General features: G+C 37.8%; 2 protein-coding genes across 2 annotated transcripts in view; one reads left to right on the forward strand and one right to left on the reverse strand.

Moving 5' to 3' along the window:
* Positions 1-3,324, forward strand: part of LOC140244289 (glycerophosphodiester phosphodiesterase domain-containing protein 5-like) — a 71,766-nt gene extending 68,442 nt beyond the window's left edge. Inside the window, exon 15 of the mRNA XM_072323935.1 lies at positions 3,160-3,324. Within this exon, the coding sequence (XP_072180036.1) occupies positions 3,160-3,271 (112 nt within the window). The 3' untranslated portion in view covers positions 3,272-3,324. The remainder of the gene's footprint in view (positions 1-3,159) is intronic.
* An 11,096-nt stretch (positions 3,325-14,420) lies between these two features.
* Positions 14,421-15,533, reverse strand: LOC140244874 (galanin receptor type 1-like). Its single transcript, XM_072324483.1, has one exon. It carries the CDS (start codon positions 15,531-15,533, stop codon positions 14,421-14,423), a length of 1,113 nt encoding a protein of 370 aa, XP_072180584.1.
* Between the last annotated feature and the right edge of the window lie 454 nt (positions 15,534-15,987).

The following is a 15,987-nucleotide window of genomic DNA, read 5'->3' on the forward strand; positions in this document are numbered from 1 at the left end:
AAGATATAGTAATACTTTCTTTCTAGAATGCACACAGCTTACAAAACAAACGTAGTTTTTGAACTTATGCTGCTAGGCATAAAAAAAAAAGGAAAAAAAAGAAAAGATATAGTAATACTTTCTTTCTAGAATGCACACAGCTTGCAAAACAAACGTAGTTTTTGAACTTATGCTGCTAGGCAAAAAAAAAAGGAAAAAAGGAATACTTTCTTTCTAGAATGCACACAACATACAAAATACACGTAATTCATGAAGCCTGGGAAATAATAAAGTAAGAGGAAAAGAAATATCTGGGAGTACATTCTTCCTAGAAAACAGAGAATTGATAATAACTCGTAAAGCGGGAAGAGAAGTCGGGAAATATAGGTACACATTCTTCCTATAGAATATAAAGATAAAGAAACAAGCATAATTCATCATCCAAGTCTCACGTCAGCTGGAATTGTTAACCGTCATACAATGCTTAGTGATTAATGTCATGTTTTTTACATGAAATTTACAAACTCTCTGTGGGGCAGTGCGAAGGTTGCATACTTTGATTTCAATGTCAACTTGCAGTATCAGACCTCAGTTGTTGTTCTTTATTTACTCATTATAGAAGACTCTTAGTGCTGTCCTGCCACTGCACAATCCAAACAATGTTCACTAAAGTTAGATCAAATTGATTTTACTAAGATTAATTTATTTTCATTCACTCGTGGGCTTGCGAGAAGCAGCATGTGTTCTGTTCGTTGTTTTGTTTTATTTTCTTTTGTTTTGTTTTGTTTTGTTTGATTTGGTTTGGTTTAGTTTGGTTTGGTTTTGGTATTGCTCTTGTTCAATTTTCTTTGTTTTTCGAAGGCCACCATCCATCCACACTGGCAGGACCCATTAGATTGCATGATCATTACTCCGTTTTGTTTGCTGCTTTGTGATGTACTGCATACATGCATTTTTTCCAACATTCAACATTTCTCCAGCATCCAGTTTGTGAACACGGCTCTCCATTCTCTTTTCTTTTCGCATCTCCTATAAGTTTTGGCTCTTTTTTTTTTTTTTGTACATACATGTGTGATCTTTGAGCTGAGGCTAACTCGTAAAGTTTGACGAGTCAAGCGTGAAAGCATCCGAGGCGACGCATGCACAGCCACCTCAGGACGCAACTCTCTTCACAGTGTTTTTTGCCGCAGCATGCAAATACATGCTTTTTCGTTCGAAGTTTCGTTTTGCCTCTACCGCATGGATTTTGAAACGATCGTGTCTCCGGCGTTTTGCCGACGTTTATAAGTAGATGGCTAATGAATGGGGAGAATTTCCTCCCGTTGCATGTTGAATGGCAGCATCCCCAGTACCGCATCAATCATGTCTTGTCAGTGCAATGTCATTTTTCTTCTTTCTCGATTCTATCTCTCTCTCTCCCCCCATCCATGTATCTCTCTTAATGTCGTACGCTGCCTCCCTGTCACGTGGTTTCTCTTCCAGCCGTAGGAAGTCGAGACGTACTCGTCGTTTCCCCATGTCATCGCTGCATTAATTCAAGGCAATGTGTGTAAGACTCATTTTTTTTTTTTTATCAGCCTTCTCCGGCAGCTGAACAGCGCAATGTATTTTTTTTTTTTAAAGCAGTGACTCTCGTTTATGTTCGTGTTTTTTTTTTTCTCTCTCTCTCTCTGAACCACCCTCACTGTCTCAAAAATGCCTACTTCGTATTAAATGCAAAACGGCACAATGTTTGGATGTCTTGGTGTGTGTATGAGCGTGTGTCCTTGTGTCTGTGTAATGAAATGTCCTTTTTTATGTGTGTGTGTGGGGGGGGGTGTGTGTGTGTGTATGCGTGTTTCTTTTCATACGTTTGCTTTTTCTGGAATGCATTGGAGTTGTGTGTAATGACTATTGTTACTTTGAAAAGCGCGAAGACTGGGTGGACAATGGAAAAAGATTTGCGAATAGGAAAATGAGAACAAAAAGAGGGAGAAAAAATACTTTTGTCTACCAGGAGCGCTATTTGGCAAGTGGCGTTTCTGCACCAGAAAAAAAAAAAAAAAAAAAAAAAAAAAAAAAAAAAACACGTTAATGCGCATAGAATTAGAAAATATGTCATGTAGACGTCAGAACTCTCTGATGACCCTGATATTGCAACCCCCTGAAAAAAAAAATCTTTTGTACGTTTTATTTTTAGTATTGCCTCCCAATTCTTTAGACTTTGAGGTATCGACCAACCACAATCTTCACTGAGCTGTATTGATAATTGCAACTTTTCAAAAGGTTTCACTTAAGCATACGAGATTACAAACATGCTTTGGTGTACCTGCGTCAGCATAACAGTATTTATCAATGTGCAATTCTGTGAAGGTACTGAGAAATAAATTAATATGAATGCCGTAACAGTATACGTGTATGCTAGAAAAATGAAATATTGCTAAATATTTGTTTTTACTGTGTGTCTTTATTCGGGTGTTTATTTTATGTGTGTGTGTGGGGGGGGGGGGGTGGCGCGCGCGTGTGTTGTGTGTTTGTAAAAAAAAAAAAAAAACAGTACAATGTATATGTGTATGTGCGTTTGTATTTGTCTTTGTTGTACATGTACGTTTGTTCGCTTGATAGCTTTGAAGATGAAAGAAAAATGTCATAAAGTGTATATGTTTTTTTTTGTTTTTTTTTTTACGGGTTTCACCAAGGAGCTTTGTGTCCTTGTGAAGTGAAAGTATCAATATCCATTAACGGCCATGGTTCACAGACATGTTGTATAAATTTGAAAGGTATACATCTTACTGTATGTACGTATTGTGCGTCGCCTGTCAGCATTGATAATAATAATAATAATAATTCACACTTATAATTGATGTGTGTATGTGTGTATAATGTAGACGAAGACCTATGTTAGAAATATATGACCAGGCTATGGAAAAGTGTGATGCAAAATTGCCCTGCAAAAAAAAAAAAAAAAAAATGATATTGTGAATTATCGTGTCACCTTTTGACAACTATTATTTTTTTTTTTCCTCTGGTCAGTCCCATCAATTGTTCAATTCAAACAATCAATCAATTAATTAATTAGTCAATCGATCGATCAATCAATCAATCACTTCTGCCCTCATGGGCGAAGAATGTTAACAAGACATTGCTGAGACAGTCTGTGATGTACTCTACTTTGCTTTCGTTCGCATTTTTTCTTCCTAGGAAAGGGAGACGCAGATTGCGCCGACTGACCCGCCATACGTCTGACGGTTCGGAGTATACCTACCAGTTCACTCCCATCTCCGATCGAAGTGGGGACATGGTCAAGACATGATTCTTTGAGGAAATGACATCAGTCTTCTAAAAAAGAAATCAAGTAAAAAAAAAATCAAGTAAAAGAATATATAAAAAAAAATCAGCGTCAGCATGTGCTTGTTGCTGTTCTTTGTTTGTTGTAAACTCGTGGAGGTCACATTGGATGTAATCTATAGACTCAACTCTTTGGAAGGATTGCTGGATGGCGGATGTTGTCAGAAACCAGTGGCAGTATAATAGTGTACAGTCACCGCACATACCTTTATTGGAAAGCACCAGGATAGCGAAGTTCTCAACTGATTGGCGTTTCTATTTCTGGCGCATTGTCGAACCATTTCTTCCCGAAAAAACTAGAATTATCTGGAACGTTCTCGTGCATAATGTGTATATTAATTAGAAGCCATGGTGTGACATTCGTATTGATCCCTTGTAAGCTAAATGTACATTTTTTTTTTTTTTGCGTGAAGTAAAGTCCCATTTGTACAAATCTGTTATGCAGCATAATGAATACTCATGATTCACTACAGACAGAGAGTTACAAATTAGCTCATGAGTCAATTGCAGGGTGTATTATTTTGCGAGAGAAAGAATGACCAGGTGCTGTCCATTTCACCTTTCGATGTTTCACATTATGGGACATATTTCATCAACGGTATGGACTTATGAGAAGGTTTAAAACATGTGCCTTTGTCTCTTCCTCTATGTTGTCTTGTGTACTGCAGTGCATTCTAAGGATTTCTGTTGTAAAATACCTTTTGTCGGTGCTTTTATAGTGAAGAGAGATTTACTGTCGTACCAGAAATCCTGAATGATTGTAGTCTTTTTTAAAGTCACTTGTTTCATTTTACGTTTCGTTATAGTGAGCTGTGATAGGTTATGTATATAATCCGCTTTTACATGAATGTAAAAGAGGCAGTGACATTTGAAGATCCTTGTAAAGAGGAATGCTGAGAGAAAAACGAATACAATACTGTTCTTCTGTATCTTGAGGGTATAATTATAGCACAGAAAAAATGTATCTATGTAAATGTGAATTCTGTAATATGCATTGTCTAGGTCGTTCAAGATTATTCAGATAACTATGAAGCAGTTGGGTGTTGATTATGTTGTAAATAGTAAGATAGAAGGTTTTCGTTTCATAATGAAAGGGTGGTGAGACTCCCTGATAATGCTTAACCCTTCAGAGAGAACAGAAAAAAAAAATCAATTTCTATTTTTGTTAATATTTTTATGCAAATGGTATCTTACTGATTCATCACAGATTTTCAAAAAAGGTACGAGAATCTTCGTAATTCATTTTGTGACGCTTGATGTGATTTTTAGCTGTAGAATATGCATACATATATATGAAGAGTTTTAACGCAAAACAAGCCAACTCCATTCTTGTTAAGTTGAGATATTTGTGACTATAGGATATTCTTACTCATAACTTCTAAAATATGCCTTGTTATGTCACACATTAGTGAGGTATTACTGGAAAAGATTTAATTTTGCTCTATCAAATGATGGACTTTCTTTAAAATGTTTAACAATGACGCGGAGCTCATTTTGCAATAAAACTCTTCATATTAATGCCACCGGAAGTCATTGTCTCTGGCGTCTGTAAAATTATGGTTAGTTATTTGTCTTTCGCCTCTTTGCCAATTGGACTTTCGTCATTTTAAAAGGGCACAATTATGAATTGTGATGAAAAAGCTTGCACATATTTGGGATGACTATTGTATTATTCCTTTATTAACATACAAATGCATAAACGTCAAACCAAACCATGTTGTTGTCTTACAAAAGCAAAATTGATACAGACTGGGAAGTGAGTATGACTATTAAATGTCTTTCAAATCGTTGTACATAAAGAAATCGAATATTCAAACATCTTTTGCATATCACACGAGTTGTTTGTTTCTTTCTCATTTCATACGCATGCAAAGGCGGAGATTGGCTCCCATTTGTTGTGACGTTATGACAATGACGTGTGTATATGCCTATACTGGTTTGCATGGTTGGGTGTGTGTGCGTGCGTGTGTGTGTGCGTGTATGTGTGCATATATATATATATATATATATATATATATATATATATATATATATATATCATTCATTCATTCATTCAAGATGGTTTATTGTGAAAATGTAAAAGAAGTAGCATATATATATATATATATATATATATATTATATATATATGTATACATTATACATTATACAGTGTATATACCAAAGACGCTTACGTGTGCGCGCGTGTGTATATGTAGGAGGGAATGTGGGTATAATAATATATGTGTGCTTCTCGTTTATATCAGAAATATTAATGAATATTGTGAAAATAGATGGCAATCTTCAATTTGTTCTACATTTGTATTTTGTACATGTACTTTCTTCTTCGCCTTATTAATAGTCAAGGAGGTGCTAGGCTAGCTCGCCGAGTACCTTCTTGGTATAGAAGTGGTAATGATATTTTGGGCGTGTGGGTGTAATTTTGCCAACTTTTGCTTCCATATGATACAGTGATAATCTGATAGTTCATCGCACTTCATTGTTTGGTAATGGGAATGGAGGTCATTAAAATAAACTGGGGGTCCGTGTTAAAAGATCACAGGATTGTGATTTGATTTTAACTATCGCGAATGCCGGTAGCCATCAGATGAGCTAAAATTAAATTTCTGGACCTACGATAACGAGGACAGAGCAGGTCAGGGGCAGAAAACATTGGACGTCATATCTGTTATAACTTTCCACTGACCCATAGTCTTTGACTATTCATATTATTGTATGTATGACGTGTATGCAATTACATATGTAGGGAGAAGGGATACCTCAATGGCAAAGAAATTCTCTCTCTGTCATTGAAAAGCTTCGTCATATAGGACCCCGAAATGAATCCATTGTGCCTGTATCTGACGTAAAATATATGTACATCCCATTTCATGAATTTGCACTTTATTGCATTTGCATTCTCCGCAGCAATGTTTTACGTCTCATCGTTTCGTTGGGATTCGATTTGAAGAAGTGATGGCGTCCCATCTTGCTCCCTATCTTTATCTGGGTTTTGAGAGATTTTAATTTGATTTCACGGCAGCACTCTGAAATGTTGTTAGTTGGCAGAGAAGCCTCCGTACCTTAATGCTGAAATGGGTAGTTCGTTGGGCGTTAATTTGATTCCGTTAGCTTTTAGGCATGATGTGGCGTTTGTGAAATTCACCGCTCCCCGCCCAATATTCATTTTTTTTTCTTTAAAGTTCCAACGAGGAAACTAAGGAAAGCTTATGACCTGACCTAATTTTCTAAGCGTCATCATCCGTTCAGGCAATAGAAGTACATGATGAAAAAAAAAAAGCAAGAGATATATCCAAATTGCTTTCGATACTTCGATACTGTTCCGAGATTGTCTTTCTTTTTATCTTCCGAGACTCGCTCTTTTTTCGATCAGGCAAAAGACTAAATTAACTTTCTTTTTAAGCTCACACACAACACATGCAGATAAGGTCAAGATGTAGTTCCAGCAGGAGAACGCTATTGGCAGGTTGTTTGGAGCATTATAACATTCACCCAATTACTTGACATCTCTGATTTCCAAGCGCGGTATGAACAGAAGCAGAATATTGATCTGAAGTATTCTAGATGTCCCGAAGTATTCGTCCATCACCATTATCCTCTAGTAATTCCATGTGCGTCATCTATTGGCATGATTCGGGCCCTACGTACTACAATTTAGCAGGACTTCGCAATAAACGTCTCAGTCATGATTGCGACCTGTGACGGAGTGTCCATTTATCAATATTTCTGAATCCAAGGAACCAAAGTTTATCCAGTGCAACGATTCAGGGTATAGTTTGCGGGAGAGGAAGACACATTTTACTGTCGTCACTACTCAGAGACGTATTTTGTTTTGGCGTATCCTATATACCTATACTTCAAGGCCTAGGTGTGCATTAAGCACAGCACTTTAAGGCGCTTTATGATGGCTGTCGGAAGGAAATTGCTGTACTAATCATGCTAATAGACAACTGTTGCTCAAGATTCTATAAGCTTCGATGGGGATCTACCTATGCATGTAGAGCCCTTGCAAATGGAAACATCATGACAATCCATGGTAGACAGTGCGTCAAAGTATGTATTGGGTTAATAAACCGCCTTCATATATTAATCATGCTCCCATTCAAGATTGTTTGTTTGGGTTTGTTTTTTTTTTTTTGGCTTTTTTTTTTCGCTCGACGTGGAACGGATTACGAGCAGTCTTACGTGCTGCAGTGAATTAAGCATACACAGGACCCACGGTAATGTGGTTAAATATCGATCTATTTTGCACATTCTTCTCACCTCTTCAATAGTGAATATAGACAAAAGGCGACATGAATTAAATGAAATGTGTTTTGCATTTATGATTCCTGTTGAAAAGGTGATAAGCTGAAGTTTTCATCTCTATCCCATTTTGTGCCATTTAGAACTAGAATGTAAGCAATCATACAAAGCTAGGGCATACTCGTGACAAATTTATAGGGCCTACAATGGCAAAACACACGCACCACACACGGTGACACACAATCCGAACTGAAGACGTACATTTTGTTTATTCCTCTTAACTCTTTGTACTTATTGTTACTGCTGTTGTAGCGCGACTAGCACTGTATATCTCAGTACATACACCACACACACACACACACACACACACACACACATATATATATATATATATATATATATATATATATATATACGCATATACACACAGTTAACGTAAGCTTTCTTTTTCTGGATCTTTGAGTGAAATGAACTCTTACTGTCCAAAACAACATTATGCATCAATTTAGGGAATGCCGCAAAAACAATGTGATATCACAACTCATTACGCATATTACACTCATTCGATAATGATGTGGATTGCATAAAGAACTATAAAACAATGCTAAAAGAACTATATCTGGTATAGGTGAAAAAGTGTTGGTCAGCATAATAGCTGTGATTGCCTTGTGTTCTGTGAATAATTATGGCATCTTGTCACTTGAAAACCTTGTAAATCATATGTGATTTGTGACTTCTTATTCATGTTTGCATTTTGTCAGCACAAGTCAATCTTACCAACTGTCAATCAACATAATTACTAGTATATGCCTCATGCTAAATGATGACACCAGCTATACAATGGTTTTTTCCTTTCTTTTTATCTCAGAAAATGTATTACAATCATAATCACACTGGGATACACATACATAACTCTTTACACTGTACTGTAAACAGCTACATAGTCACTGTAGACTGTATGTTTAACTACCACAGAAATTGCCATCATCATTTCTTCAACTCTATTTTCTTCTGCTTTATACAAAGTATACGTTCAATCAAATAAAAAGAATACCATTATCAACCTTCATTCGTTCAAAAATAAAACAAGGACATCTACAACTGCAATGAAGAATTTACAGTATCATTATATAGTTGCTTTTGGTTCATTTTTACATGACGGAACAATAAAATGATCAGTCGTCTTTAAAAAAAAATGCTTGTTCAAAGATCCTTCTTATGTCTCAGCCATAACTGTCTTATGGTTTAGACATTAACAGGAACCCTGGAAGCAGTAGTCTTCAATCGCCTTCTTACCGAAAATTATTTTATTACAGTCGTGATTTACTGTGCCAAACTCTTCTCAAAAGGGGATAAACTTTCATGTAGCCACAGTTGATTCCTTTGCATTAAAGGGATGGTATAAATAGTATTGGTGGAGATGAGGTTTCGGCTTTCAACTTTTTGCGAGATACCAAGAAAGCACTCATAAAATAGTATAGAACATTCCATTCTAAGAGGAATTCAAAGTTTGTTTTTGTTTTTTTGATGAAAACCGGGTTTGGAATGGCTGAGACATCCAAAAACAGAGTAAAAGAAAGCGATCATAATAAAAGGTGGGTCCCACCACCTCTTATTCAGATGGCTCTGTTTTGGATATCTCGACCATTTCAAAACCAATTTTCATCAAATTAACGTTGAATTCCTCTTGGAAGTATATAGATGCTCTTTATATTTCATAAAATATTTTTCATCACCTCATCCAACATTGCTAGAAACCTGAAGTTAGGTCTCAACCAATGCTATACAATCCCTTTAACATATTATGCGCTCACTCTTTCTCGTTCTTTTTCTGTTTTCATCCTTCCAATTAAACATTTTTTTTTTACCCTGTATATTATGTACAGAACGTATTACAATCTTAGGACATGCATTTGACATGTCATTTCAAAGGCCCATGTATCATATTGAAAAGAACAAAGTTGAATTAGACTGTTGATGGAAATGGGATTCTCTTTCAACAACTGTAATCGTAATCCTGCAAATACGTAACTTGCTAAAATCACGTCATCAGCATTATAAACTGCGATTAAAGGTTACGTTTTCAAAGAATGGAGGTTTTTTTTTATTTTATGGGTGATGTTCGTTATTCCGAAAATGAAATATTCGTTATTCCGAAAGTTGATTAATCTGATAATAAAGCAAATTTTGCTAATCCAAAAATGAAAAGGAGAATATTATAATGAAACTTCGGAATAACGAACCTTCGGATTATAAAGATTTCCGGAATAACGAAAAGTGACTCTTTCTCATACCAGATTTGCAACAGTTTTTAATTTTCATCGTGAGAAGAAAAGGGGTAAGCATGATATGCATCTGCTGAGTACAATGAAAATACATGGATCTTTTCGAAGAAACCTTCATTGAAACTTCATTGAATTCCATGCGAAATCATAATCTGATCTGTTGTATGATTAAACAGGCATAATATGAATACAAAATATTTTCTTTTCATGGAAAGAAAGTGAATAAAGGCAAGGAACGATGGCAAAACAATCCTCAGACTGAGCGAAATTTCAAATCAAGAGTTGAGTTGGTATTTATCAAATATACACACATTAAAATCTCAAAATATGATTCGTAAGACATACACTCCTTCTAAGTTGCGTGGTTTCAACAGGGACGGAATTATTTGAACGTTTCACTGGTGCAAACCATTTACAAGCCAAAACAGACATTAATTGTCTTTCGGCATGTGTTCGGCATGACATTATCACCTGTATACCAACACTCTTGAATGTCATATTTAAAGACGGTTTCATTGCTTGCCAGTCATAGAAAAAACAAAGCGGGAATTCGACGATTATCGTTATTTTCAAAGACCACCTTTCAACTATTTGCACAGACTACAGAGAAACGGCTCCGTGCGAAGTGCCAGGAATAAAGTAATTGCTGTTTAAATGTGATAAGAGAGCGTCATATGCTCACCATATTTTGCAGAGAGATAATGCAATGAAAGGCCGATTTTTTTTTTTTTTCGGCAACCCTGAAGGGAGATAAAATGTATAAACCTCACTTGAGTTTTATACTGAAATCTCCGATCTATGATGATGCATGATCGTTCGTCGCTGATATCAAAATGTCGTTGTACCATGTGTACTGAGACAACTAGTGACGAGAACATACTATTGAGACTTGAGAGAATATATTTGGCTTATAAATTCACTTTGAATGCAAAACGCCATAAAATCAAACAAAAACAACATGACTATACAGAGAAAGGCTTACACGATAAGTTACTTAATATGGTCGGACATAGCAGTACACATACCATACATTTCCAATTACATTTTAGGATGAAATTTCATAAATACGAATATATTTGTATAGTCACTATCATATGATACGGGTGTAAGGGTAATAGACCAGTTCGTAATTCCACTTTGCGCATGGGGAGAAAAAGGTCATTTGTACCAACAGGCATTTTGGTTTGTAAATTCACTGAGACGTAAGTATCTGTGATGCGATGATTATTCATGTGATCCTTACCTAAATGGTGCTTGCCAGCATATCCACCTGACAGAAAGAATGGTATTTCGCAATAAGAAAGGAAATAGGCTGTTACTGCATTCAATACAAAACGATGAAATGGATGCCTGCTAAATTGTCAACTGATGGAGTATTCTGATCACCGGATCTAAACGCAAGTTCATTCTTTGTTTGAACATGAATTCCATAAATTGTTACGTCGGGCAAGCTTATGCATTATGCCGCTTTGAAAACGAGTGAAGTGCCTAACCAACTGAGAAAAAAGAAAGGTCATTTGAACCAAGGCAATGTGTACATGAGCTAACTACGAACTAGCTTATTCACATTACTTCGCTTTGTCCCTGAGATTGTGTTTACAATGTAGGTATATTCCATTCTTTACCCAGCCTCTACACCACATTGTTACTGACAAGCTGGTCGACGAAAACATGGCGCTTTCTCTTACTTACTCTCTCTCTCTCTCTCTCTCTCTCTTCCTTTCTTTCTTTCATCCTTCGTTATACACTCTCATATAGATGGATCTATACCATTAGTGGAAGGATTCATAGAGCGTTTTCACGTAATATTGCAACAAACATGCTACATTATTTTGATACATTCAAAATACGTCAGAGAAGGTAGAAAACGATACTTCATAGTTTTGTTTTGTTTTTTTTTTCTTTTCACTGAAACATATACTATGGATTGTATTTATATCTCTTCGAAAATAGATAGCTATTTATAGTTGCCATGCTTACATATATTGCATCTTTTCTACTTACATCAAATGCAAGCCCTATTGGGTATTATACAGAGAAATAAAGAATATCGGTCTTTCAACAATGTCCACACGAACGCACCATTGTTGTTATCGTGGTGTCAACAACATGGCTGTACTCAGCTTAATGCAATTCTTGCGTCGAGTGTGAATTTCATTAATTTGAATTGATATGCAGTATTCGCTACATGAAATAATTCAGCAGCATTGCTCATTGTTGCTTGTCGGGCGGAAACTCGGTGGTCCAGTGAATATAATGGGACGCCTGTCCGGTGATCAGGAGGTCGCTGGTTCGAATCTAACCCGAGTATGAAATGCCCATGATTTTTTTTTTTTTTTTAACCATAGCTACTAAACTAAAACACTGATAAATCCGGTGCTTATTTAGGTCGATGAAGGGCAATTTTTCAATCAGTTGCAACATGGCTATACGTTGATGGCTTTCCATACCAGTATATATCGTTCATGAAGCCGTGCAAGAAGTCGGTGAAGGGAGGTGTTGCGAAAAATTAATCACATCATTGTCTCACACTCATCATCGAAATCGACTCGCACTTGTTTTTTTTTTTTTTTTTCTACTTACTAGTACACAAAATGAGTTCTTACTTTTTCATCAGGGTAATGCAGTGCACGGTGTGGTGGACACAGGGCTGGCAATTACTGCACAGTACCCCCAATGTTTCGCACCAATAATAATTTACAACCCATTACTGTCTAGTAAATTTGTCGAACTCTCTATTGCACTTTTTTATGCGCTAACTGAATTCTTCTCTTCTTGCAGCGGTTTAATGTGCAAAGCAGCGGCCTCCTCTTGTGACTTGTTTATACCGGCACGAATTTTGTGAAGCGAATATGTCTCAGACACAGGAGAAAGAGGTGACAGTGAAGCCTATGGTACATGTATATATAAATGCATTGGCTAAATGATAATTTTAAAGGTCTATTGACTATGTTTGGAGTTGTTCCACAGTAAACGCAGCTACGCTTTATTATTACGTCAGATACACACACACACACACACACACACACACACACAATGCTAGAACTTTGTGAAGGATGGGCTATACAAAAACGGGAAGCGGTATAATCATAGTCTGGGTGTCAAAGTCAGGTTTTGCGCTTCAACCTTGTTTGACGGTGCATGTAATTTCTTCAATGGTTTGATCCTTTTCGAGGGTGCTGAATCAAAATCTGGATGATGCAACTCTTGCCTCATTGAAGGTTTTGAGATACTTTTGATGGCCATTTTGGAGGACATCTTGAATATTTCTCAACTGTGAAGGATGCAAGCATCGCATCTACCCTGTTCGGATCAAATGCCCTCAAAATAGGGTAAACTCAACCATCAATTTATTTTCATTTTCCCCATCATTATAAGGAACCACTTCCAATGGGATTTCATTTTTGGTGGCCATTTTAGATACTCAGAACCCTCAGGTATGCAAGAGTTGCCACGTCCAGATTCGGATTCAGCACCCTTTACATATATTAAAACCATCAAACCCTTTAAGTTTTTTTTCACTAACAATAAGGAAATATATGACAATTTCAAATTTTGACGGCCATCTTGGCTATCTCAAAATCGTCAGGGATTCAAAAGTTGCATCATGTCGATATTCGAATTCAACACCTTCGATATCAACCTTCGCTTTTTGTTTCCAATTTATCATTCTTTATAAGGAAATGATAACATAGACATTTCAGATTTTGGCGGTCATTTTCGGCGGCATTTTGAATATCTCAAAACCCTCAAAGGTGCAAGAGTTACGTCATCCAGATTTAAATTCAGGACCTCTGAAATAGGGTAAAACCATACATTGAAACAAGACTCTGCCTGTGGCACCTAAAGAGTTAGTATGCCGGAACCTCCTCTTCAGTTTGTATTTTCTTCTTCCCTTCCAGCACTGTCCTAAAAGAGGAGAGATCCACTGCATCTTGCTAGGCAAACGCACTTCTAAACACGATTTGTTTTTGCTTCTTCTTCTTTTCTTCTCCGTCTTCGCCGCCTAAAATCTGTCTCGCAACAAAACTACTTAGAGAATATGTTTGGAATTTGGTAAGACTATCACATCATGACGCGAATATTCTGTTCTTTTCCTTTGTATTTGGCCTTTACCAATTGAGTAAGCAAAACAAAACAAACAAAAAAATGTTAGTTACACGTCTGCACTGGAATCTTCGAAAGAGTCTTGGGACAATTGGTCCAACCATTTGATCTTCTTCTGAACATTCCTCGTCATTGTACAGTGCTCAACTCTCATGCATTCGCTATTGGGTTCGCCAAGATGTGGTCGTGGTCTTTCACATTCCAAGGTTGACCCTCCTGGATCATCGTCTGTTTCTTTAACCGAAAAGTCACTAACCTCAAGTGACTCAGTTCCAGAGCGGTCCAGCGTTTCGTCTCGCCCGTCGCTAGTACTCTGTGGTGACATTTGCTTGTAATTGGATGCCAGATCATGAATGAAATACCGGCTGTTAACATCTTGTTTGACTGCAGATGATTGCATCTCGTCTCTGATGAGTGGATTATCGCCTTCGTTATTTAATTGGAGAGAGTAATGACGAGTCGTTACTATCTCCTCCTGTCAGTCTATTACCGTTCCCGCCTCGCTGGTGTCCGCACCACCGCGGACAGCACTTTTGCGGCGGCACAATGTCTTCAAGCCCTCCTGAAATTGCTTGTGTTTCAAGGCGTAGATGAACGGGTTGATGCATGTGTTGCAGAACGCGGCCACCACTGTGAAATGATACCAAATGCCGTTGAAGTTGAGTGGCCCACCGAGATTGAACTGCAAGAAGGTCAACTGGTTGGGAGTCCAGCAGACGAAGTAGACGATGAAGAGGATAAAAAGTGTGACGGTGACATTCTTGCGTCTGGCTTGGGCCTTCTTCGTCGATGTACTCACTTGGTTGTTTGACCCGCCTTCCGACTTCGGCCCCCCTCCTTGATCCGGTGCACCCACTTGGGCGTGGACAATTCGCTCCTTGAAACGCAGCGTGCGTAGTATTGTGATATACGCGTACGACATTATGACGCAGGGAATGAAGTATTCCCAGAAGAAAAGAATCACACCTGCGGCAATACCATGCGCGTTCTTCCACGTGGCCTGAAACACGCATTGGCCGTCGATGGTCTCGTATTGCCAGATGGGAAAAACCCATTGCATCAAGGGAGCTGTAAACCAAACGATCACGATGATGATGCTTGTGTTGCGTTTCGTGAAAAATGTCTGATATTTGAGAGGGTGGACGACGGCAATATAACGCTCAATAGACATCGCTGCTAAGTTGAATGTTGACACAGCGAAGCCGGAGAAGACAAAGAATCGCGACCACCAGAAGCGACAGAGAAAGAACCCCGAAGCACCCCCGTGCCACATGCTGTCGCGGACTATGCGTGTCGTAGCGAAGGCGATGATGAACATGGACGTGACCAGGTCGGCCAGAGATTGGTTTAGGATGAAGAGATTCGCCTGGCTGCGCTTCGATCTGAGAATCCGAAAGACGATGAGAACCATGATGTTGCCGAAGACTCCGATGCATCCGGTGGTCCAGTAGACAACGATCGAAAAGAGGTCGCTACCAGAAAGCTTGCTTGTTCCTCCTTCCGTGGGATCGGATGTGACGCTGGCAGTTGATACTAGGTCTGTGTACAGTGAGTCTGTACTAAAAGACTCTGTGGTGTCGTTGGATGCCATTGTCGTCACAGCCTCTGTGATGCAGATAGTAAATATGACAAAAGAAAGAGAATTGCAATTGTATTGAGAATGAGCATTCACAAGAAATTTACGAAATCAACAATGTTGTTTATCCCTACATAAATTTTGTCTCCTCATTCTTTCCCTTTTCTCTTGTTCTTCCGTCGCTTCTGCGTCTGCTTTCGAATTGAATTGCGGTGCAAGTTTGAGCGCACTGGCTCATAAAGGTATACTTAACCAAATTCAAAAGAGTAGATATTCTCGAAATGATCAGTACTTCGGCAAAAAAAAAAAAAAAAATAACGATATGTCGGGGAAAACTCAGTCGCATCATAAGCCTCACTTCACAACCTGCAAGCAATGTTCAGACTTGATTGGGAATCAAACCTCCGCACTAACAACATCATCAGATCATAACGAATATTATTCGTGGGTCGTTAAACTCAATTGATAT

Source organism: Diadema setosum, chromosome 21 (genome assembly GCF_964275005.1).
Source record: "Diadema setosum chromosome 21, eeDiaSeto1, whole genome shotgun sequence".
Taxonomy (NCBI): domain Eukaryota; kingdom Metazoa; phylum Echinodermata; class Echinoidea; order Diadematoida; family Diadematidae; genus Diadema; species Diadema setosum.